The sequence below is a fragment of the Ambystoma mexicanum genome, chromosome 7p, assembly GCF_040938575.1.
Source record: "Ambystoma mexicanum isolate Mex_15411 chromosome 7p, UKY_AmexF1_1, whole genome shotgun sequence".
NCBI classification, from domain to species: domain Eukaryota; kingdom Metazoa; phylum Chordata; class Amphibia; order Caudata; family Ambystomatidae; genus Ambystoma; species Ambystoma mexicanum.
In genome coordinates, this window is record NC_090939.1 from 324,022,703 (window position 1) to 324,046,372 (window position 23,670).

Below are 23,670 nucleotides of genomic sequence, written 5' to 3' on the forward strand. Positions count from 1 at the left end.
TAACGTCGAGGCAGTGCAGAACCCTTTCGGCCTCTGAGCCGGGTCTGGGAAGAAGACAGGCAATGAAATTGACTGATTCAAATGAAAATCAGAGACCACTTTCGGAAGAAAGGCGGGATTAGTCCACAGGACAACCTTATCCTTATGAAAAGTAAGGAAAGGATGCTCCACCAACAAGGCCTGAAAGCTCACTTACACACCTTGCCGAAGTCACAGCAATCAAAAAGGACACTTTCCACAAAAAGGTACTTTAAATCTACAGTAGCAATGGGCTCAAAAGGCTTATGACAAGGCCGTAAGGACCACATTCGAATCCCACCTTGAATGCAGGTTGCGAACAGAAGGATAAAGACACATCAGGCCCGCAAAGTGTCTTTTAATGACTGGATTAGACAGTGAAAACAAGCACTGGTCAGTGGACAAATAAGCGGCAACAGCCGATAAATAAGTCCTGCAGGACAAGACATGGATGGCAGACTCTGCCAGATGTGAAACAAAAGACAGGACCATGTCGATAGTAGCCATTTACTCCTATACTGAGATCCTGTAGAGGGTTTCCTGGCCGCCTAAATGATGCACATGTTATCCGCGGACAAATTGAAACGCTCTAAAGATCTCAACTCAGGCACCAGGCCGCCAAGATGAACGATTGTGGGGAGGGGTGACACAGCTGCGGATCGCTCTGATGAAGCAGATCTGGAACCAGCGGAAGTTTGAGCGGTGGGCACACCAATAGATGCTGAAGTTCCGGAAAACCAAAACCTAGCCGGCCACCAAGGGGCTATTTACAGCAGGGAACCATTCACTGTGTTCCTTAGCTTGCAAAGTGCCCGACGGATCAGAGGAAGGGGCGGAAAAGCGTAGGCCTTCATGTTGTGCCATGGAATCTCGAGAGCAATCCCCAGTGAGGAGACTGAGCCTGTTCCTCGAGGCATACAGGGGAAGCTTCCTGTTTGTAGATGTTGAAGAGGTCCACTTCTGGAGTGCCCCAGCAGCGAAAAATATCAGAGGATCTCTGTGTTCAGTTCCCACTTGTAGCTACAATTGCTCGTCAGCTGAGGGCATCTGCACTGGCCCTGGATGTGTACAGCTACCACCCAGATACCATGCTGAATGGTCCATTCCCAAATCTGAATGGCAAGACCCACAAGAGGGGGAGACCTGGTACGCCCTCTGCTTGTTGATATAGAACAAGGACACTGCATTATCCATACGGACACGGATCACCTTGTTGACAATGCCCGGTTTGAACGCTTTCAGTGCCAGGAATATCGGCAACAGCTCCAGATAATTTATATGAAGCTGTCTGTCCTGTGGCAACCACAGATCGAAAACCTGAAGATGATCCAGCGTCACACCCCAACCCAGAAGGGAGGTATTAGTCATGAGAGTCAAAAGTGGGCAAGGGTCCTGGAAGGGATTAGATTAGCTCACCGACAGATTGCGAGAGACGACCACCACAAGAGGTCCGCCCTCATGAAAGGTGGAACCAGTATCATTTTGGAATCTGGGTCCACTGCTTGAAGCCATAAGCTCCAAAGAGCCATCTGTGTCCACCTCATCTTGAGAAGAGGAAGAGCCAGCACGCCCAAAGCCATGAGGCACAGAAGCCTCTGGAACCACCAGGCCGACATGCTCTCCGACTGCATAAATATCTGCACACAGATCCACCATCCTGTCCCCAGTCAGGTACACTCTGCAATCGATCGTGTTCCAACGAAAACCCAGGAAGATTTCCACCAGTTCACCGACAGCCCAAGGTGGAACGGGAGCTGGAGGAGATACTGAAGGTTGCCTGAGGCTTTCAGTGGACAAGGACTGCGCAGCAGCCAATCGTCCAAATACGGATACACATGGAGACCCTGTAGCCGAAGATAAGCTGCGATGACCGACATCTTCATAAAGACACGCAGTGCCGAGCTGAGACCAAACGGGAGCACAAAACTGGAAATGCTCCTCGGCCATGGAAAACCGTAGGCATTTCCGGTGGGGGCTCCAAATGAGGATATACATAAGCATCCTGAAGGTCCACCACGCTGAGCCAGTCGCCCTTCTGTAGAGAGGACTTTATCTGACAGGGGGGTGATCATCTTGAATTTCTCTTGGGGCAGAGAAAGGTTGAACTGGGAAAGGTCTAGGATGGTGCGCAGGCCAGCCTGGTTGGGTTTGGGCACCGTAAACAGACAGGAGTAGAAGCCCTCCCCTCGCTCTCCTAGGGGAACGGGTTCCACCGCCTTGAGATCCAGAAGCTTCTGGACTTCGGCTCTGATGGAGCGTGTCCCCGACTGCTGGAAGGGAGGTTTGAAGGGTAAAGTAGGGGGAAGGGGCAAGCGGAGGCCCGCCCGAGCAACGGACAAGACCACCGATCCTCAGTGATGGTCTGACACGCCTCCCAGTGAGACGCAATGCGCCCTCCCACCGGGGTCTGGTGCGAACGCCGAAAAACCTCATTTAGCAGGTTTCTCAGTGGCGAGACTCCCAGATCCTGAGGAGGCGGCAGAGGACAGAGAGAAAAAAAAAAAAAGATCGGCCTCGCTGCTGACGGGAGTTTCCAGCTGGAGGATCGACTCTACGTGTCTTTCGATCCAGAAACCCCCGAAAACCAGGAGGAGGACCGAGGCTGCAAGGGCATTCTGAGCCCTGAAAGGAGGTTTCACCAGAACGGACAGGGACTTTGCTGTCTGGGTGTTGTCCTTCGTCTTAGTCCGCTCTACATCCGTTGACGAATGGAACAGTTCTTTGCCGTCAAAGGGCAGGTCCAGAACTTTATCCAGAACCTCCTTGGAAAACTTTGTGGCATGAAGTCAAGCCTGACGAGAGGTGTCCACACCAAGCATGAGGCCCGAGCCGAGGTCTCGACAAGATGCGCCACAGCCTCAAGCATATACTGCGCCAGGACTCTGGCATCTGACAAGCTAGCCTCAAAATCGTCCAGCTTGTCCGCAGGAATAAACTTCTCAAATTCTGACAGACCTTTCCACATTTTCATATTCGTCGACGCTAATATGAGCTCTGCGTTCGCCTGGCCAAAGAGTGAAGCAGCTTCCTTGGCCAGAACCTGGGCCACTGTAGACGACGCTGAAGCCAGTCTGGATTGTAGCGTGGCGGCCGCCACCACTGTGGAGGAAGGGAGCGGGAAAGACTCTAAAGTTACCTCCTCCGAAGTATGAAGCCTATAACTAGCGTCAATCTTTTTGTTAACGTGCAGTCCAGAGTGTGGCTTATCCCAGACCTTGCCGACCTCAGCCAAAACGTCTGTCTGGAATAACAAGCCGGTGCCCTCCTGAGGAGACAAGGTGAAAGCCCCAGAAAGAACCCCTTCTTGCGGAGGGGGTGCCTCAGGTACTGGAAAATCCAGAAGAGCCATCATGTCCAGTACCCGGTCATGGAACGCCCTAACGGAGCGGGGCTGGTCATTGCCATCCTTATCCCCTAGTGTGTCATCCAACACGTTCAGATCGACCTGTGTCACATCTGGCTCAGCCAAAGACTTGTCTATTGGAGACAAGGGAGACAGGGGCTGAAGGGCTGAGGTAGGCCAACCCGTAGAGGTGGAACAGCTGCCGCAACAACCGGTGCTACGACAGGAACCGTCGGCACAGGAAGGCAGATTTCCTTAAAAAGACCTCCGAAATACTCCTTCATGGGGTCAGAGTGCAAGAGCTTCAGAAAGTTTCCGAAAAAGGCATTCTCCGCAAAAGGCTTAGACACTGGGGCAGACGGAGGCCTCTCATGAGAGCAGTAGCTCCTGGGTCGCAAGGGAGAGGCCTGCCACGAAGGGCCCCCGCCAGCTGTATTAACATAGATTAATGGCGCAGATGCTGCAGGAAGCGAGACAGTGTGCGGTAATGGCATCCAAGCGTTCCAGTCAAACTGGACGTAACGGCGCACAAGGAAAACTATGTTCACCTGAAATAATGCTCCCAGCAACCAACGCTGATGGCGTAAGTGTAAGGGATGAGTCCCAAATGGCCACCGTAGTTCACGCGGGAGCGGGCGCCATTTTTCAGCACCTGAGAACTGAGTCGCATGTGGGAGCGGGGCAGGGGTCTTGACTTTAGCCTTGACACAAGGAACCTCGGCAGAGCCAGTACTGTATGGCCTAGGATGTTTCTGAGACATACTATCAGCCAAATTAGCCTCTAAAAGAGGAATCTCAGCCACGCTGGTAACAGAGGAATTACGGTCAGCGACCTCACTCTGTGCCCCCTCGACAGAACCGGTATCACCACCAGGGCGGGAACGATGAGGAATCCACCTCACCGACAAGACCTTAACAAGCCTCTCAGTTCTGTCAGTCACCTTAGCCTCAGACAGAGGAACCTCGGACCAGAGTCCAGTAATGGCTCCCTCACGAGGGGGCCTCGAACCTTGGTTCGGTACACAAAGCCTCTACCGAGGCCTCAGGGCGCGCCCCGGTGTCTGTATGGGAAGCTCCAGACAAGGAGACCTCGAAGCAAGCTCCGGTAGCCTCAGTATAAATAGCCTCCACAGGAGGGGCCTCTGATTGTAATCCAGTGTAGGCACGCCACTTACGGAGGCCCTCAGAGAAAACTGGTCCCTTTTTGAGGCCTGAAAGGTACCTCAGGGGAATCTCTGGTAACAGAGCTTTTGAAGCCCCTCACGGACCGGGAAGACCCCGGGAAGGAGTCCACCGGTCGGGGTGCCCTAAAAACTAAACTGAACGGCCGTCTCTTCTTCTCGTTGATGAAACTCTGAAAATGCGGGCGAGGTACGCGCTGAAACACCACCTCCCACTGCTCCAGACAACATTGAAGTGCCGGACCGAAAGGGAATCGCAGTAGAAGCACGAGTCCCACAAGTGATCCAGACCCAAACACTAAGCAAAGAGGATGGGGGATCCGCCCTAGCGAAGCGTCGCTCGCAAGAAGGACAAGGACAATTAACTGAACCGGCATAAACATACTACTACACAACCAGTCCCGAATGTGCGGATAAAATGACTGATGGGCGATGCGCTGGGCGGAAATATGGAGTAAAGTGTTACGGCCGCACGCGTTACCCCGTGTAAAAAGAGGAAGGACACATTTTTTAAAAATGTTATGCTTTTTACAAAGTGCTCCGGTCCCGTCCCACAGGACAGAGGAATGTCCCATAAGTATGGAGGAAAGGGGACGGGACATAGGAGTATAAGATATAGAAATGCATTGCCCATAGTCAAGGGGAATCTGTAAAGCTGTATAGTAACAGCAAGTACCTGTGAATAACGATCTGAATGAAAAAACATGATGTTGAAAATAATGCTAACATTGGAAACTGTATGAAACGAGCATTAACAAAACCCATTGGAAACTGTGTGAAACAAGTACTTTTGAACACTGAACGAACTTGAGTCATAATAAGCATTTTTCGAATGCCACACAGAGCAAAAGAAAGTTTTGAGCACTCGTGAGTGCAGTGAAAGTGGTGATGCATGTAACAGATACCATGTAATGTATTATCTGTGACAAAAGTAATGGCAAACTCTAGAGAATACCAAGAAGGGCATGAAATGAGAAACCAAGCATTGGCCAAAGCTAAAAGAGTCCAAGGAACTGTAGGTTAAGAGGAAACCTGTATTGGCAAGAGCCAGAATAATACAGAAAAGTGTAACAAAGTGTGTGGTGGCCAACCAAGCCACGGTACAGGGTTAGAAGAGTGTGACCGTGGTGAATAAATCAAGCCTCACGGTCAAAGGAAAGCAGTGGCCAATTGTTGACAGAAAGCAGTCAAGAAGGGGTATCGGTTGCGAAGCCTGAAATGGGTGGACTGTGTTGCCAGACAACTGAGCCTAGACAGAGTGCCCCCCTGTATGAAAAAGCCAATCAAAGTATCTGTAAATAAGCTTGTGGTTTGCAATCACCTCTTATGTGATTTTGAAGTTAAAAAAATGTGAACTAGTGAAAAGTACTGAAGTCAAAAGAGCTCGGAAGAGTCCCAAGGAATTGTGTTTGAACTCTTGGGTAAGGGAACCCTGATACCTTGTGAACTGTTTTGAACTTGGGGAAGGAGAAGATGATTACAAGCCAAGAGCTGGAACAAGCTCTGAACTTTAACACTATTCATATTGATGCTGACATTCCTACACATTGTATACAGTTAGTTGTGAAGGCAAATAAAGGTTTTGGACACAGACATTTGATTTGGACTTCCTGAAACAGACCATCATTAGTTTTCTTTAGGTAGGGAAATCCCACCTTAGCATAGGGCAAGTTAGGCCTTACTCCATCCTGTATTTTAAGTTATTAAAACTTTTCAGAACCAATCTTGAATCAGTTTTCTGTCTCTACTTCATGATGCCTTCACAAAGCAAACAAACATTTCAGAAGGGACACTTGACCGCAGGGTTGTGCAGCATGAAAATAGTACTCTGCCGTCCGAAAAAGTACTCTAGGTTAGTGCACGTGAGGATTTTATGAAGTCTGATCAGACTGCACTCGCCCTTTCTGCGTGTGTTCAGGCTGGAGAGGTTACAGTCCTCATTAATATGCAATGCAGACATTTGATTTTACCCAGGAAAAATGTAAATGGGTTTAAAGCACATGATATAGTTATTTGCACACGATAACAAATTAGAATCCACAAATTCTGATTGCAAAGTCACCAATATGGCATTTGACCAAATGTCCTCTTTTCCAGCCCTTGTACATCTTTTGAACTTAGTTTAGCACTTCGGACTAGTGTCCATTTAATTTAAAAACTAACAATTATCCGATAAGGAAACTGAATCAGAGTGGGGCATATTTGCCCAACATCGTAAAATTTCTGCCAAGTGCTGAAACCGGGATTAGCAATTGTTGCATTGTTTCCCCAAACTTCTATGGGCCACAAAAGACAGAATTGCATAACCCTTGATCCCCTCAACGATATCACAGAAGAGGGCATGATCCCGAATTCCAATGATGGGCCAGCGTATGCTTTTTAACAATATTTATTTAGAATTGAAGTCTTGCATTTTACTAAACATGGTTTTAGAATTAGCACAAACACCCAACTAACATAACTACTAAAGTAGAGGGCTTACTGAATTTACCAATTAGAAACCACATTGGTTTAAATCACATGGTTTGCAAAGTGGTCTACAGTGATTGCTATACAAAATTATGCCCACAGTTCTAACCCAGATTTTGATGACAATCTATGTTTGTTACTAAACCACAACTCTCCGAGCCGGTACTTTCAGTGTGGTATTGTGTAGTATACACGTATTCCATTGTTTAGAAAGATGAGCAATCTTAAACTTCAGAGATACAAAAAACAAGGGGGCTACATGATTTGCCAAGAATAAAAGCATTTTGGTAAAATGGAGAAGCCCAGATTAGAACTTGGATCTTCTCTTTTCAAGGTGACCAAGTGTACTGCTACACAGCATCTGTCTTCTAGATTTGTATGTGCTGAGTTTATTTCTACAGATTCACCTTTTTGGCAGATAAAGAAATTGGAGAACAACTTGTTAAATAGATATGCCCAAATCACAAAACGTTACCTAGACAGTAAAGCTTGGATTACAATAGATCTACATTTTCTTCTAAAATCTACAGTTTAGCCACCATACCTCAAGTCTTTTCTTGGATAGTATTTTGTACCTTAATGAAGTGCTTTAGAGAAGTGTTCATTATATACGTTTGGCAGGCATACACATAAAGAACAGAGGGGGGTGGGGGGGGAATTATTTGCTCAAGATCAAACCATTTTGGTGAAGTGGGGAAGCCAAATCGTGTGTTCTTTTTCTATCCACATGTTTCGCCTCTTCCTCCACCCCGCCCACCCTGGTATTGATGTGCCTCCTCTTTAGCCCCCTCCCCCCTTTCTCCTCTGGTTCCCTTTATCCCTGTGTTCAATTGGGAGTACAGATGGATACTGGACATATGGCTGTAAGTGTATCTATGGAAGGTGATGCTGTTTTTGTGAATTTGAGTAATTAATGAATGACAGTTTTTAAGGGGCAGGTGAGGAATTGCATACATGTGATTCTATTGGGGACACATTTGGAGGTTTGGCTAGAGGGTGGTTCTGTGCAAGTTTTCATGTGTGGGGTGTGGGGAACTGCCACCGGGGAGTGGGTGTAGCATTGAAAACGGTCAGTGAGTATTTGGTTGGCTAGTGTGCTTGGATGTGCATGTGGTGCTGTTAATATAGGCAGGGTATGTGCTTAGTCGTATCAGGATTAAGGAGGGGTTTGGGCTTTATATGGGTGTGGCTTGACTGTATATCCAGGAAGTTTAATGTCTGAGCTGGTTGGTTTGCAATTATTGCTAATCCAGAATGTGATCACGCTAATCTAGACCAATGGTCTTCAAATATTGCATATGGTCAATATCGCTAATCCTCTGGATGTTTTCATTGCTAATCCTGGGGGTTGGACCACTATAAAACATCCCATACCTGCTCATCAGAATACCTAAACGTGGCCACGGTCATCACTGCTAAACACACAGCCTGATATTACTGATTGCTTGTCTGATGGGATGTATTGCAAATCTGGATAGTTAGCCCTTATTACTAATACTATGGGATGACTACCCCCATCTGACATCTTCATTGCTCTTGGAGGGTAGGTGATTTGCATCTTAATGGGCAATACTCTGGTGAAAGAATTTGCATAAAACGCAGAAGATGGAACACCCTTAAAAGGCCATAAAATACCTATATGCTTTCTCCGAGTGACCCCCTCCCTCTAATTTGCAAAAGTATTACTTATTTCATAGCTAGCTGTGTGATGTGGAAAATGGTTTGCCTGACAGACAATTTTGCAGAGATGGTGGTATCTATATATTTAACAAAGATATACAAATCAATACTTTAAAGATATAAGAAGCTATACTTCAAAGATGTATAGGAATGTTCAGTCCATTCCATGAGGGCAGGGGTCTGCAACCTGTGGTTCTCCAGATATTTTGAACTACGACTCCCATTATCCCTCATCTTTGATTAGGCTGGCTAGGGAAAATGGAGGTTATAGCCGAAAACATCTGGAGAGCCAAAGCTTGCAGACACCTGATTTTGGGAAAACAAATAGTGAAGTGCTAGCACAGATTCTAGTTCATCGTCAGTGTATAACCAGATAAAAACCATGAATCAACTACAAACACTATCACATTATGTATTTTATTAGTATTTATACAGCACTTTGCGCCAAAGCGGTTGTAATAATGGTACAAAATTAAGAATTGGGAAGAAAGAAGATAGTCCTTGAGGCAAGAGCAAAACAAGGAGTAGAAGAGAATGAAAATAAATTGAAAGTACATTCCAAGGAAGAGGTGCAAGTAAAGAAAAAGAGTGAGAAGAGTGACTGGGAGGACGAGAGGAGAAAAAAGATTCGGAGCGAAGCGAGCGAGAAGGAGAGAAGAGAGATAGTAAAGAAAGATATGGAGGAGCATGAATATGAAGGATGCAAAATAGTGGCTGGATTCTCTGCACTGGCAGAACTCTTTTGTGCTAAACTGAACGCTCTGTTGGATAGGTTATCCATTTTATTGCTTTGAAAAAACATTCCCATTTACTTAACTTTGGGTACACTAAACATCGATAGCAAATATATACTTACACATGAGAAAGCATTTTTTTTAATTGTATAGCCAAACAAATTATTAGTAGCTTTTAATATATTAATTCAAATTAACCATTCAAGTTCGACTTACCCTGCCGGGATATGACTTGAACACTGAGCTGAACGGTTCCATCTGTCTTAACACCTTGATCAAAAAGGCTACGCTCTGGGTCCAGCTTTAAAAAGTAGTTGACACAAATAATTAATTGTAAGAGTCTCTTGGAGGTGCCAAAGCTGCTCATGAAGCGGTTTTTAAATTAGTACCTTAGGCACAGTGTGCAGATCACCAACAAATAGCAAATTAAAGAGCCATTAGAGTTACAGAAAACTATACAAACAACTTGCCAATCATTTCCATAAGAGGCTTGCAGATATTGGTACCAACATGGGCAGAAGGCACCCCTTTCAGTGGGTGACATCTTAACATTAAATACAAAATAATTTAGGTGAGTGGAAACACTACAAAAGGGTACTCTCTAATATCCTGTTTTGGCCACTGTTTTTCCAATTCTGGTAGTTTCACCAAGGTTTGCAAACCTTTTCCAAATTCATCAGTGCTTATCAATTTATTCTCCCAAACTAAAAAAAATGGACAAATATATTTTCAGTGTAGACAAAAATGTTGAAAAGCTTTTATTGCTGCATCTTTAGGGCACAATTCTGTTGATGCTAAAAAGAAAATATTATGCCGACACAACCCTAATATCTTTTTTGCATTCTTGGGCTTGTAGTCCTGCATTTAAAATTGAAAAATCAACCAGCACATACAAAAATGCAAAGACTCAAATACCAAGAAGAGAGCCCAAACTCATTTTTCAGTGAGCCCCACGGTATGATCTACTCAAAGCTAAAATATATCATGATGTACAGGATTGGAATGGGAAGGTCCATTTAGGCACGGGGGAGGGGAGGTGTTTCTCTGTATATTCATTTTAAAGCTGGATGCAGCACAAAGATCTGAGCAACCTTTTAAATAACCACTTGAGAGGAACTAAGCTCATCACACAGATTACAAATGCTGCCTTTAATACAAATATACATATACATGCATATTAACGAAGTGGGGGGGGGGGGTTAAATCGATTTTGGGACCAGACACAAAAAAAAAAAGAACAAAAAAAAAGCTGGATATTCAGCGGCTATGGTGTTACTATATACATTGGATTAGCATCGGGGTGGGAATATTATAATCAGAAAGTGTGCCATAACCAATAAATGGACTTAGTCGAATGCAGACTTGAAATGTACAGAATATAAATCGCTGCATTCAGTAAAGCCATGGATTTTTGTAATAGGACAACTAGTGTAAGTGCTTGATCCATTGTACTCAGTCCATTTGGCAAGGATTCGGATTGAACTATCCTCCACTAGAGTAAATAAAATGTTTCCATATATTTTACTAGTGGAGTCTAGTTATGTCATTTAATATTTGTATAGCACCTACTGCCATTGTCATGGCTTCAAAGCACTGTGGGTGGAAGGCCCTTGGAAGACCGTAGTCTGTGCAAACATGAAAAATAAAAGAATGTTCATTACACATTGCATGCAAATAAAAAGCAGAATTAGTTGACTATTCAAGCAGAGAAGACTTCTTCATAGGACATGCAATACTGACCGTAATCGTATTTCTGGTGCTTGTATCTGCTGAGATTCACATCTAGTGATAATCGCGGAGTATTGCAGCTTTTATCTTTTTTTTTTAGATCAAAAAGGGACGTCGACATGGGTGTGTGATACACTATCCCAAGCGTGACATGTAGCGCACCCAAGATCCTCACGCTTTGAGGTTCCCCCGGTTTTTGTTCTGCCAAGAGAATGCGCGAGCTATGCTCCTTCAACTCCAAGAGGGGCAGACTGATGGGCTCATGTGAATCTAAGCAGATACAAGCACAAGAAATACGATTACGGTGAGTAATGTATGTCTTTTGATGCATGCGAATCTAGAATCACATGCTGTGCAAAGACTAGCAAAAAGTACCACGAGATGGTGGTGGGGTGTGTGAACTAACAGCAGCAAAGATGTCTTAACACTGCCTGAGCCACCTGAGAATCAGTCTTAGAATGTGTACCTAAGCACTAATGTGAGTGAAGGTGTGAACAGAACTCCAAGTAGCTGCTCTGAAAATAGTTGTAGGGAGAATTCTCAAAAATGTGCGAAATCCCTTCTACCTTAGAGACCCCCAGAACATTTTGCTGTACTTTAGGACTTAATTTCTAACCTGGAGAGAGAGAGACTTTTTCCCCCAACTCATGTATTTTTCTGTGATTTGGACTCTGTTTCTTTTGACTTTGGAGTCTGACAAACTCCATAGGCATCATCTTTACATTGTGACGCACAGAATATTCAGTGCAGTGACACAGGGAAGTCTTAGATTTCCCAAAGGTTTAAATACCTTCTCTGGGTGAAACTACTGTTTCCAAGAGCAGTGAAGGTAAATTGACGACTACTTACATTTTGTAACTTTCTAGACCCAGCACACACTATCTTACCATAGGGTGCTGAGGGTTTACTTAGTATCCCTTTTGTTGAGTTTCTCATGTAACATTTTTATGCCATTTTTTTGTTGGAAAGGTCCTTCTTGAGATTTACTGGTGAAGCCCGCATCTGACTCCAGCGGGCTTGCAGGGGCAGGAAATGAGGGAGGTGTCTGAAACTCTGTTTGCTTAATCCTCTTGGTTTACAGGAATGCACCCAAAACTGATTGGCCGGCTGGCAGTCCTCTGAGGACATCCACCCTGCTGTGTGAGCGACAGCTAGGATGCGAATGAATGGGAGAAACATGCATAAAAGTTGTGGAAGGCAGAGTCGACCACTGGACGAAGGAATCCGAAGAACAACTTGGAAGAGACCCCGGCTGCAACTCCTGGACCGTTGGTTTGCCCGGTGAAGCCCTGCTGCTGAAGCTCCGAAATCGCCTCGACCTTGGGTTGGTGGTTCCAATCAACCCCAAATCGAACTAGTCTGGACATCCTCTTGGAGCTGGCTGCACTTCCATTGCTGCTGCAGGAATCGATTGCCGGGGAGAGGAACATCACATCGAATGCATCATTTTTAAGTCAGACCCCGAGCTCCAGGAAGATCCTTCGGACTCCCATGAAGCAGGACTGACCAAGCCTGAGCCACCTCAACAGAGGGCTGGACACCAGATGCGAGAAAAGTCCATTAAGGTATCCGAGAACAGCAGTGGTGCCATTTGCGAGAGACGAGAGGAGTTGAAACTGCAGAGTGCCGCTGATCTGAAGTTTGCCCTTTGCGGCAGACGACTTTCCATTCGTAGTGCAGGAGTCCCCATGACTGATACCCAGGAACACAGGATCTGCAGGCCTACACAGGAACAGACGCCAGCTGGATCCAGTTTTCTTCAAACCAAAGGTACTGGAAAACTAAGGGGACTTGCGTGTTGCCTTGCTAGCTCTCAGTTGAGTCTTGGTTTGGTTACCCTTGCAGAGCTGCTTGGAGCTTTGCCCCCTCACAAGCCTCCCAGCTTGTGGCCAGTCAGTGATTTCCTTTCTACAAACATTTCTAAAACATTGTGCAAGAAGATCTTCAGCTCCTCTAGACTTTTCTCAACTAACTTTGGCTATCCTGGCTCACTGACAGACTCTTCTTACCTCTGACTTTGCGCTTTTGCCTTTCCCCTAGGAAAGGGTTAATTTACTTTGCATTGGATGGTTCCAAAAGTACTTACCCCCTTAAGAATATTTGCTAACCATTGTTTTATTCCCTCATCTTTTTCCTTTTGATACTAATCTCAGTATTGCTCTAAATGTGCAAGTGAAGAATCAATGTCCACAGTGTCTCAGATATTTTAGTCATCTGAGGGTGTATGAAGTGTCTGTGTGCCATCCCCAATTGGTACCAACTGATTTAATGAAACAGAGTGTGTATTTATTGAAGTATATTTTGTGTTATAGGATTCCTGCCTTCTGAAGAAGGCTTATTCAACTGACTTAAATAATTGTTTAATCAAAAACCTGGTGTATAAATGTATATTTAAATAACTGTCACTGTGAAACTAAGTGTTAGAACCTTACAGCTCACATTGACACCTCTTGAGATAAGCCTGGCTGCTTAGTCACTCTACCAACTTGTGTAATACATGCTCATACCAACGGTTGGGCTAACTATTGCCAAGAGGACAAGGCTGGTGCAGTCTCCCACAGGGTACTGCATACAATCTTGCCTAACAAAATTAGGAGGAATATTTGCAATGAAAGCTATAGTAGCTCCTGTGCCTCAAATAGAATGTGCGCTAGGAATAAAGGGTAGATCTTTCTTAGCTATAGAGGGACATGTTTGGATGTATTGAACAATCCATCTAGAGATTGCTGACTTAGAGATAGGGTCCCCTTCTCTACCAGCGGCAACACAGACAAAGAATGTATTGGTCTTTCAAAGTGGTTTTGTCGAGGTAATACACCACTACTCTGAACATCTAGTGTATGGAGGCTTCTTCCAGCCGAGTTAATGGGATTCTGAAAGAAAGTTAGAACTTAGAAACAAATTTAGGCGCAAAGCGTGGGTGTGTGCGCTAAACCAATTTGTCCTTGAATAGTAGCAAATGGGTCTTGGACTGAAAGTCCGCAGTTCACTAGCTCTCCTAATAGAGATAATAGCCACCAGAAAAGATGTCTTGTATGTGAGAACCTTAAGACTAGCTTTGTGCATTGGCTCAAAAGGAGGGACCATAAGTTTAGTAAGGACAACATTCAAGTCTCGTCCGGGAATTGGATTAGAAATAGGAGGGTAAAGTATTTTCACCCCTTCCATGAAAGCCTCAATTACAAGGACAAGGGCAGCAAGGTGAACCTTTAGTGAATTAAAAACAAGCCCAGAGTCCAAGAGGTGAGTTGGATAAAAGACTATGTGTTTAGGCAAACAGTCAATTGGGTTGATGTTACAACTACTGCACCAAATGACAAAGCATTTACATTTACAGGAATAACAGTGCCTAGTGTTAGGTTTCCGTGCCGCTTTAGGAATGCCCATACACCTTTGAGGGAGCTAGAGATACCCGAGCTCTAACACCTCAGGAGCCATGCTGCTAAATTGAGGTTTGAGGGCATGTGTGTAATGTTGTCCTCTTGCCTTGGGATAGCATGTTGTATGGGCAAGGTAGCTTCACCTGAGGGGGGAAGTGACATTCTCATGAGATGCGAGAACCACGGCTGGCGAGCCCACATTGGTGCCATCAGGATTAGTGTAACTTGTTCCTGGTGCATCTTGTGGACCATCTTGTTGAGGAGTGTAACTGGGGGAAATGCATAGGAACTTTTTCCTGACCATGTTATCCCAAGACCGTTCCCTTTGGGCGGTCTCTGGGGATACCTGGAGGCACAGTCTGGCGTTGGTTGTTCTCAAGTGTTGCAAAAAGGTTGATGTCTAGATGACCACATTCTGCAAAGCTGTTGTATAAAATGTGTTTGTGCAAGCGCCACTCGTGTTCCAGGTATAGCTGCATGTCTCTGCTGAGCATGTCTGCCAGAGGATTGTGCTCTCCTAAAACATTTTGAAACAGGAGAAACATGTGTTCGAGTGCCCATTTCCAAATGCTCTGACAGTTTGGACAGCCCTGGAGAGTGAGTGCCCCCGTTTGTTCAAGTAATACATGGCTGTGGTACTGTTTGTAAGGACCAGAACGGTCTTCCCCTGTAGTTGTGTCTGAAAGGCATTTAGAATTTTGAATACAATAAGTAGCTCCAACAGGTTGATATGTTTGCTACCGACTGGGTCCAGGTGCTGTGCACTGTCTGTTGTAGAAGGTGTGTTCCCCACCCTGACAGGGATTTATGTATTTATTTATTCGCATTTGTATATCGCACTTGCAGCCCATGGGCATCGAGGCGCTGTTACAAGTAAGTGTTGGATTCTTAATTCAGCAGATATGCATGAGACCAGAGGTCTTATGGATACAAGATTACAGGCATAGTTGCAGGTGAGGCATGATATTCATAATACAGTAACAGAATGCATTCAGGTACGTTTCATACAAAGAGCTTGGTTTTAACAGCTTTGCGGAAGGCTTGGTGGGATTCAATCATTCTGATGTGAGGTGGCAGTGCGTTCCAGTGGGTGGCGGCCCGAGTGGGAAAGCTGGCACCACCAGCGCGCACCTTGCGTGAATTGGGCGTGACAATCGTGTTGGAATAGCACATTCTTAATGGTCTAGTGGCAGAGTGCTTGGTGATTCTTTGGGTCAAGTAGGGTGGAGCAAGTTCGTGGAGGCATTTGTGGGTGAGGGCGAGTGTTTTGAAAACAATCCTCTCTTTCACCGGGAGCCAGTGTGCCTGTCTTCTGACTTCTGAGATGTGGTCTTTTCTCGCAGTGCCTGTGGCCGCCCTAAGTGCATTATTTTGAACTAGCTGAAGTTTGGCCAGGTTCTTATTGGAGGTTCCAGCGAGTAGGGCATTACAGTAGTCCAGCCTGGATCCAATTATTGCCCTAGCAATGGTGAGGCAGTTCTGGCGTGACAGGAAAGGTCTGGCAGCGTTGAGGACTTTCGAGAAATAGGCTGAGGAGGAGGCAATGGCATTGACCGGTCTATCCATTGACAAGTCGGAGTCTTGGTAGACTCAGAGTGTCTTCACATGATTGGAGACCTTGATGGGAATGTTGTCAATAGTGAAGGAAGTGTACTGTTCACCGAGGTTCCCCAGCGTGGAAGGTGCTCCTATGAGGAGGAGTTCGGTTTTTTCACTATTAAGGCATAGCCAGTTATCTGCCATCCATGATTGGATAGTGGAGTAGATAGTGGTAAGAGTTTTAGTATCCGCCAGGTAATCGCCTGTGAGTGGGATGAGGACCTGGGTGTCATCCGCATAGTTTGTATACGAGATGCCCAGGGAGTCGAGGATGCTGAACAGTGGCCTCGTGAAGAGGTTGTAGAGCGTGGGCGCGATACATGAGCCCTGAGGCACACCGCAGGTGATGTGGCTAGGGGTGGCACAGGCTGAGTCGGAGAAGACTTTCATGGCCCTTTCTTGGAGGAAGGAGGTAATCCATTCGCAAGCTTTGGGGGAAAAGTTAGCTTGGGTAGCTAGATGGTGACACAAGGTGTTGTGGTCCACCAGGTCAAAGGCGGCGGATAGATCCAGGAGCAGAAGGAGAGCAGGTTTCCCTGCGTCTCTTAGATCGTCCATTTGGTTCTTTAGGTCCAAGAGAGCCGTTTCGGTACCGTGTCGTGGGCGGAAGCCAGATTGCCGCAGGCCGAGGAGACGGTTTTCTTCAAGGAACTTTTGGACTTGCAGGTAAGCTGCTTTGTCCAGGATTTTCAGCAGGAAGGGTACAGTGGTGATAGGTCGATAGTTCCCCGGGATCGTTGGGTCCAGCGATGGTTTTTTGAGGAGTGGGCGTACCCAGGCCTCCTTAAGTTCCGTTGGAACGTGGCCAGACTGGAAGGATGAATTAATGAATGCTGTGAGGAATGGAGCTAGGATCTGTGCTGAGTCTTTAATGAGACTAGCTGGACAAGCATCTCCCTTACAGCTAGAAGGTTTGATGGACTTGAGCATGGCGATGACCTGGTGCTCAGTAATATCTTTGAAGTCAAAAGATGGAGAGGGATTAGTGATGGAGGGTGTGGTGGGTTGACTATGCAGGTTAGCTATGAGACGGGAAAGGGCTTTTTGGTGGCCACGAATTTTAGTTTGAAGAGTGTTAAGCTTGTCTAGCATTGCGGATTGAATGCTATTGCACCAGTTGTCATCTTTGATGAGAGCGGGAGGAGGAGAGGATGGTTTTTCCAGTTCCCTGAATATGGTGAAGATTTCCTTTGACCCCGATTTGGCGTCATAGATCCTAGCGTTGAAGGAGGCAGCTTTAGCTAGGGTGATGTTAGTTTTGTAGGATTTAGAGATGGCTTTGAACGCATTTTTGTTGGTTTCTGAAGGGTTAGCTTTCCAGGTGGAGAGGGCAGTCCTCTTTTGCGCACGTTGTTCAAGGAGTTCTTTGGAGAACCATGAATTAGCGTGTTTGGTTTTCTTGGCTTTTTTGAGGGTCAGTGGTGCAACGGCGTCAACTGCTTGGGTGATGACTTCTTTGAAAGTGTTGGCTAGGGTTTCTGGGTTGTTGGAGAATGGGGCCTGCAAGGCCGGGCTGCGGAAGTAGGGTGCTAAATTCTCGACTGTGAGCTGGCGGGAGCTCCTGGCGAGAGTAGCTGGGCAAGGGGCGGGAGGTGAGTTGGTCTCTTTTGGTGCGAAGGTTGAATTGGATGTAATGGTGGTCAGACCATGGGATGGGCGTGTTTTTCGTGACGAGTAGTGAGCAGCTATGTTGACTGATCCAGTCGAGGGTGCGCCCTTTGATGTGGGTGGAGTCAGAGACAGATTGCGCAAAGCCCAGGGTGGATAGGGCGTTCTTGAGGGTTTTGGCATGGGGGTCCTTGGGGTCATTGAGCCCCAGGTTGAAGTCGCCCAAGAGTATGACCTGGGAAGTCTTTTTGATGTTGTTGGACAGTGCGAAGATGATGGTGTCATGGAAGTCAGTGCAAGGACCCGGAGGTCTGTAGACAATGTGCACAGTTATGGTGCAGTTAGGAGAAACATTTATTTTGAGTGGGAGGTAGTCACTATTGTGGTCGAGTTGCCCTGCCATTTCCCTAATAGCAAAGGATTCCCTGGCGATGAGGGCCACGCCACCACCTCTCTGAGAGGTGCGGTCCTTCCCGAATATGGAGTACCCAGATGGAATAGCCAGAGATAGTGCCGGGCCTGAAGTTTCATTGAGCCAGGTTTCTGTGAGGAACAGGAGGTCAAGATGACAGGGATGAGTCTGTGGCGAGAGTGGCTTCTACTGCGGCAGTGAAGGATTTCGCAATCAGAAGGTTCTCCTTCGATCACCACTGAAGAGACTGAACAAGGGCTGTTGAGACAACAACTAGATCGTCCCACTAACCGCTTGCCTGACACGATTGGCTAGAGTCGCTCATGTATAGGACGCATGCGCAGACGGGCATGTGGAATGAGCAAGAAGCAGGATGCCATCATCCACAACAGCCGCATGGCTTTCCGTACGGTTACCCGAGGACCGGCTACATACTGGAGGGATCTGGAACAACAGGTTTTGATGGCTCTCGTTGGAGGGGAAGACAAGCCTGTCTTCTGTCCGAATTAGTGCCCCCAGAAATGTTTGACTTGGCTGGGAACAAGACTTGACTTCCTCGTTGAGAGAGAAAGAAAAAATCCAGAATCTTAACATAATATACTAAAAAAAACTCTGCACACATTTTTTCAGATATCAGAATGAAAATCTGAATTTTCAAGTATAAGTGAAGGATAAATACAAACCACCAACAATACTAAACAAGATTGTGAAAAAGAAAAAACAATAAGAGCGAGTTGTCCTCTTCCATATAGATATGACATATGTGGCATTTCCGTTTTATGCAACTGCTAACTAAAAACAAAGAAAACTTCTGAATATTTATATAGGAAAAAACATTGCGTTTTTTTTGTTTATTTAGAAATCTCTCCTGAAGAACCATAGCCAAAGCTATGGGGAAACAGTTGTTGGGAGATTAACCAATGTCAGAAGGATGATGAATGTATATAACAAATACATGGAATAAATTGAATTATTTACACCATTGACAACCATTTGTTCTGGGGATCGCACCAGGAGTACCAACTTCTTTCTCTCCTTAAAATTTGGAAGAGCATTGCGTTTAGGCGCAGCTATGACTGGTGTGACGAATCTGGACTATTCTAACCCTTCTAAACAGAGGGTAGTCAACCCCTTTGAGGCTAGGGAAGTGAGCCCGCCAAGCAAGACCCTTCCCTAGGGGTTTGGGAAGGAGGAAACCTCACTGAGAGTGCATCCCCCCTTGGGGACAAGGACACCAATTCCTGTAAGGAACTCCCTGTTCAGAATACATGGGAATCAGAATGACTGTTAACCCGGTTTAGAATTAACCAAATAGTGATATTTCTTCAATCTCTCTGTCTGAGCTAATGCTGGATGCCACCTGAACGCCACAGTCAAAGAGGAACCACACACTGCTTTGGTTTTTGACAACGTACATAAAAAGACGTGGAACCTTGAATGGAGGAGAGAATCCTACGCAGACACAAGCCTTTGACAGGAAGACATCCTGGAGGAGCAGACCCACGTTAAACCGCAAAGAGGCCGGCGGTAGCGTGGAGAGCAAGCTGATCACCAGCAAGACGCCAGATGGCTGGTACCCTGAGCGGCAACGAAGCCGAAGTAGTGAGAGACAGACACAGTAAAGAGACCAGCTCGCCTGGTGGCAAGACCACACAGAAGCCATGGTCGGCCTGGGGCCCCATTAACTGATCCGAGACCAGACCGCAGCAGAGAGATCAGATCCTGATCTGAGCATGAGAAGTGAAACAACTGCTAAACTGGGCAGAGTACGGAAGTGACAGCCACAAGGTTACTGGAGCCAAGAAATCACAAAGTGTTCCTAAAGCAAGCCTACACGAAAGCAAAAGGGCTTTGGAGAGCCCAGGAAAATAAATCAAGAGACATTGATATTAGAGGCTGGGAAAGCCACAAGGGTTACAGAAGCCAAGAAAACCAGAAAGCTGTATCCGGTGAGAAGCCCCACCAAGATTGTGTTCTATGAAAGTCTCATCAAAACAGGTCCATCCCTGTTCCTCCAAAACCATCAAGGACCACATTGACTCCCTGGCTCCTGCTCTAGCAGACTTCTGCAACCACTCCTTCGCCACTGAAGTCTTCCCTTCCCCCCTTAAGTACTCCCTTGTGCACCTTCTTAAGAAACCCTCTACCGACTCATCCTGCCCAGCTAACAACTGGCCAATCTCCATCACTCCCTTCCTGGGTAAACTCCTGGAAAAGCTGGCCATGTCCCAGCTCAATCTTCACACTGAATCTGTAGTCTGTACCGTCAGGTTATTGTTAGAGGAGTTTTCCTGAAGACCACTTGAAGTAATACTTCATAAAACTACCGTTAGGGAGAATTCTCAGAAATGTGCCAATTCCCTCCACCTTAGAAACCCTCAGCACCTTTGCTGGATTTTGAGGACTTGATTTGTTTACCTGGAGAGAGCAAGACCCTTTTTCCCCCACTCTCTCATGTATGTTAATATGATTTTGAACACTGTTTCTTTTGGTTGTGGAGCCTGACAAACTCCATAGGCATCATCTTTTACATTGTGTCACACAGTGGGTTCCATGTGTTTTTATATTTGTGAACTAATGATTAAAAAATTATTAAAAATCAAAAAACTTTTTTACAACAGAAACAACGAGTACCGGGTCTATTTTTTCAGGACTGAAGGTACCAGCATTGTGGGGTACACACCAGATCAGTAAAATGTTATATGTTGTAATAGTCTCCTTTAAATATTAATATATCTAGGTCATCCCCTGACCGTGTGAGAACGTTTTAAAGAGGGGTCTGTTTTCGCCTTACAGGAAGTCGTGCTGGAGGGTGACCATCCTGAACTTTTGTGATCTGATGTATTTGTTCAAACAACGAAGGTCCAGGATGGGGCGCCAGCCAGTCTTCTTCCTGACGAGGAAGTACCTTGAGTATACCCCGGAGCCCCGGAGCCTCTTCGGGACAAGCTCAATGCCTTTCCTGAGCATGGCCCGTACTTCCAACAGCAGTTGCGGGACGTGGTTTTCCTTCCTGGCCACAGGCGGAACGTGAGGGCACTTCTTCAGGAATTTGATAGAGTGTCCTCTTGCCAGGGTATCCAGCACCCAACGGTCGGTGGAGATGGACTTCCATACGCCGACGAAGTTAGTCAGCCGGCCTCCCACTGGGGTGCTTCGGTGGGGGCCCGAGACCACAGCCGGGTCAGTCCTGCTTGGAGGTGGTGGCCTTGCCGCCCTGGCCACCTTGCCGACGGCGGCGAGGCGCTCCCTGCTTGCTGCGACCCCTGTAGGCCTCCTGAGGCTAGGAGCGTGCCGCCTGGCGGTAGGACGACGAGCCACCGCTGGATCCCTTGGAGGCACCCTGTCTGCCTCCGGAGCTCCGAAAGGCCCATCGTTGCTGAAGGACTCCTAGGGCGCAGGCCGTCTCCGTGTCTGTTTTTATGGCTTGGAGGGATTCGTCCACCGCCTTCCCGAACAAGTTGCTGCTGTCGAACGGCATGTCCAACACCCTGGTCTGGACGTCCTGACGGAAGTCGGTCGCCCGGAGCCAACCCAGTCGCCGTAGGCTAACACTGTTGCCCAGCTGGCGGAACCCGGTATCGGCAATATCGGTTGCCACCGTTATGGCGTGGTCCGACGCCACCTCGCCCTCTTGCAGTATTTCCAGGGCCTCGGACCTCGTGCCGTCCGGCAGGAAGTCCATATGGGGGCCAGCTTAAACCAGAGCTCTCTGTCGTAACGGGCCACGATCGCCAGGGCGTTGGCCACTTTGAAAGTCGTAGCCGCAGACGAAATGACCCGCCGCCCCATGGCTTCCAACTTCTTTCCCTCGCCGTCCGGCGGGGAATTAGACGACGAGGCTCCTGACCTCGCCGCTTTCTTCTTCGCCGCCGCCGCAACGACAGAGCCTGGCGTTGGCTGGGCCCTGAGGCACAGGGGAGCGGTTTCGGGGACCCGGTACTTCTTCTCGTACCGGTCCCGTTTGGCCGGTGCCGTGGAGGGGTTCTTCAGGACCGACAGGCCCTCCCTCCCAGATGTCATCGATTAGGGGCACCGCGATGACCGTCTTCCTCTTGGCCTCCCGGCACTGATAGAGGAAACCTTCCTTTTTCTGCTCCTCAGGGCAGAGCTGGAACAATTCGGACGCCCTGGCGATCATGGCGTGGAATGAGCCAATCTCGTCGGGCGGCGAGGCCCGTGCGACGGGAGACCTGTTCCGTCGTCGTCGCCATCGCCCTCAGAACCCGTCGTCGAGCCCAACGCACCGTCATCTCCTGACTCGTGGGAGGATGAGGAGGGAACTGTAGGCCTTAAGGGGGCGAGCGGAGGAGAGGGTTGGGTCCTCCGGCGTTTATTCTGAGGACTTCCTGACCAGGTTGCGGGTCCTCCGGCCTGGGCCGTGGGAATCTCGTCCTTATCTCAGAGCATAAGGACTGGATGGCAGACAAAATGGCTGCCGAGCCATCCTGAGGCCTAGGATCCGGCTGCGCCGGAAGGGAAGGCTGCTCTTCCTCACCATCGTCGTCTTCCTCGGTTATCTCCCGAGGATCTTCCTGATGGGATCGAGCCTTCTCGAATTGGACTTCGAGGTTCCTCACGGCCTCGGTCAGTTCCTCCTCCGAGGCAGACTCCGAGCTCGAGGAGGGCACCGTGCCCCCCCTCGCTTCTTCCATCATGGCGGCCACGACGATGGGCTGAAAAGAGGATTCCCTCCTTGGCGGCAGGGAAACTCTAGTCCCGCAGGCGGTCTCAGCTGGCGGTGTCTATGCCGGCTTGGCCAGAGTCCCCGCGATAGCCTCGATAGAGGCCCTCGCCTGCTGGGTAGGGGGCCTTCACCACCTCAGGTGCGTCCCGGGCCTTCTCCTTCGGGGGAGGGGCGATGCCTCGCTCCACCTCCTCCGAGATCGGACGGGGCTTCTCCCGAAGCTTACCCGGGAGGTCTCGGACTTTCTCTTCCCCGAACCGGAGCGTCGGCTCGTGGTTGACGGTGCCGGGGAAGGTGTGCCCTGCCTGGCGACCGAAGAGCCTGACCTTTCGGCGCTCCCGGAGCCAGCAGACTTGCGGCGCTTGGCCTGGCGTTGGGCCCCCGTCGCCGGGGCACCCGCACAGGACTTAGAAGCCCGCTCAGACCCTTTCTTCTTCTCACCCGTCGAGCCCTTCTCCAACCAGCTTGCGAGACGGGATCGACGGTCCATCATGGTCCGCTCCGACAAGTTCTTGCAGAACTGGCAGTCCTTCTCTACATGAGTCTTGTCCCCATGAAGACAGTAGAGGCATCGTGAATGTTCGTCTTCCTTAAACACATTCTGCAGCCCGCATCCAGGGCAGTTGCGAAACAGCTTGGGTCCGGGCGACGAACTCGCATCCTGGGCCATCTCGAAGTAGGCCACAAATCTTCTGGAATCCTCCAAGAAGTTGATTCGACGGAATCTTCACCCTTGAGGGGCGTAGGAAATCCTGCAACGGGTAGCTGTTAACGGGAGTAGAAACGGTGGAGCTTGAGGCTCGATTAACCGAAAAAATGTGAAAATTCACC

The 23,670-nt window shown here is 47.7% G+C and overlaps 1 protein-coding gene across 6 annotated transcripts in view; it reads right to left on the reverse strand.

Moving 5' to 3' along the window:
- Window positions 1-23,670, reverse strand: part of GABPA (GA binding protein transcription factor subunit alpha) — a 560,071-nt gene that overhangs the window by 297,628 nt on the left and 238,773 nt on the right. For all 6 annotated transcript variants that reach the window (XM_069636386.1, XM_069636385.1, XM_069636387.1 and 3 more), the window contains exon 4: window positions 9,642-9,726. In XM_069636386.1, the coding sequence (XP_069492487.1) occupies window positions 9,642-9,726 (85 nt within the window). The remainder of the gene's footprint in view (window positions 1-9,641; window positions 9,727-23,670) is intronic.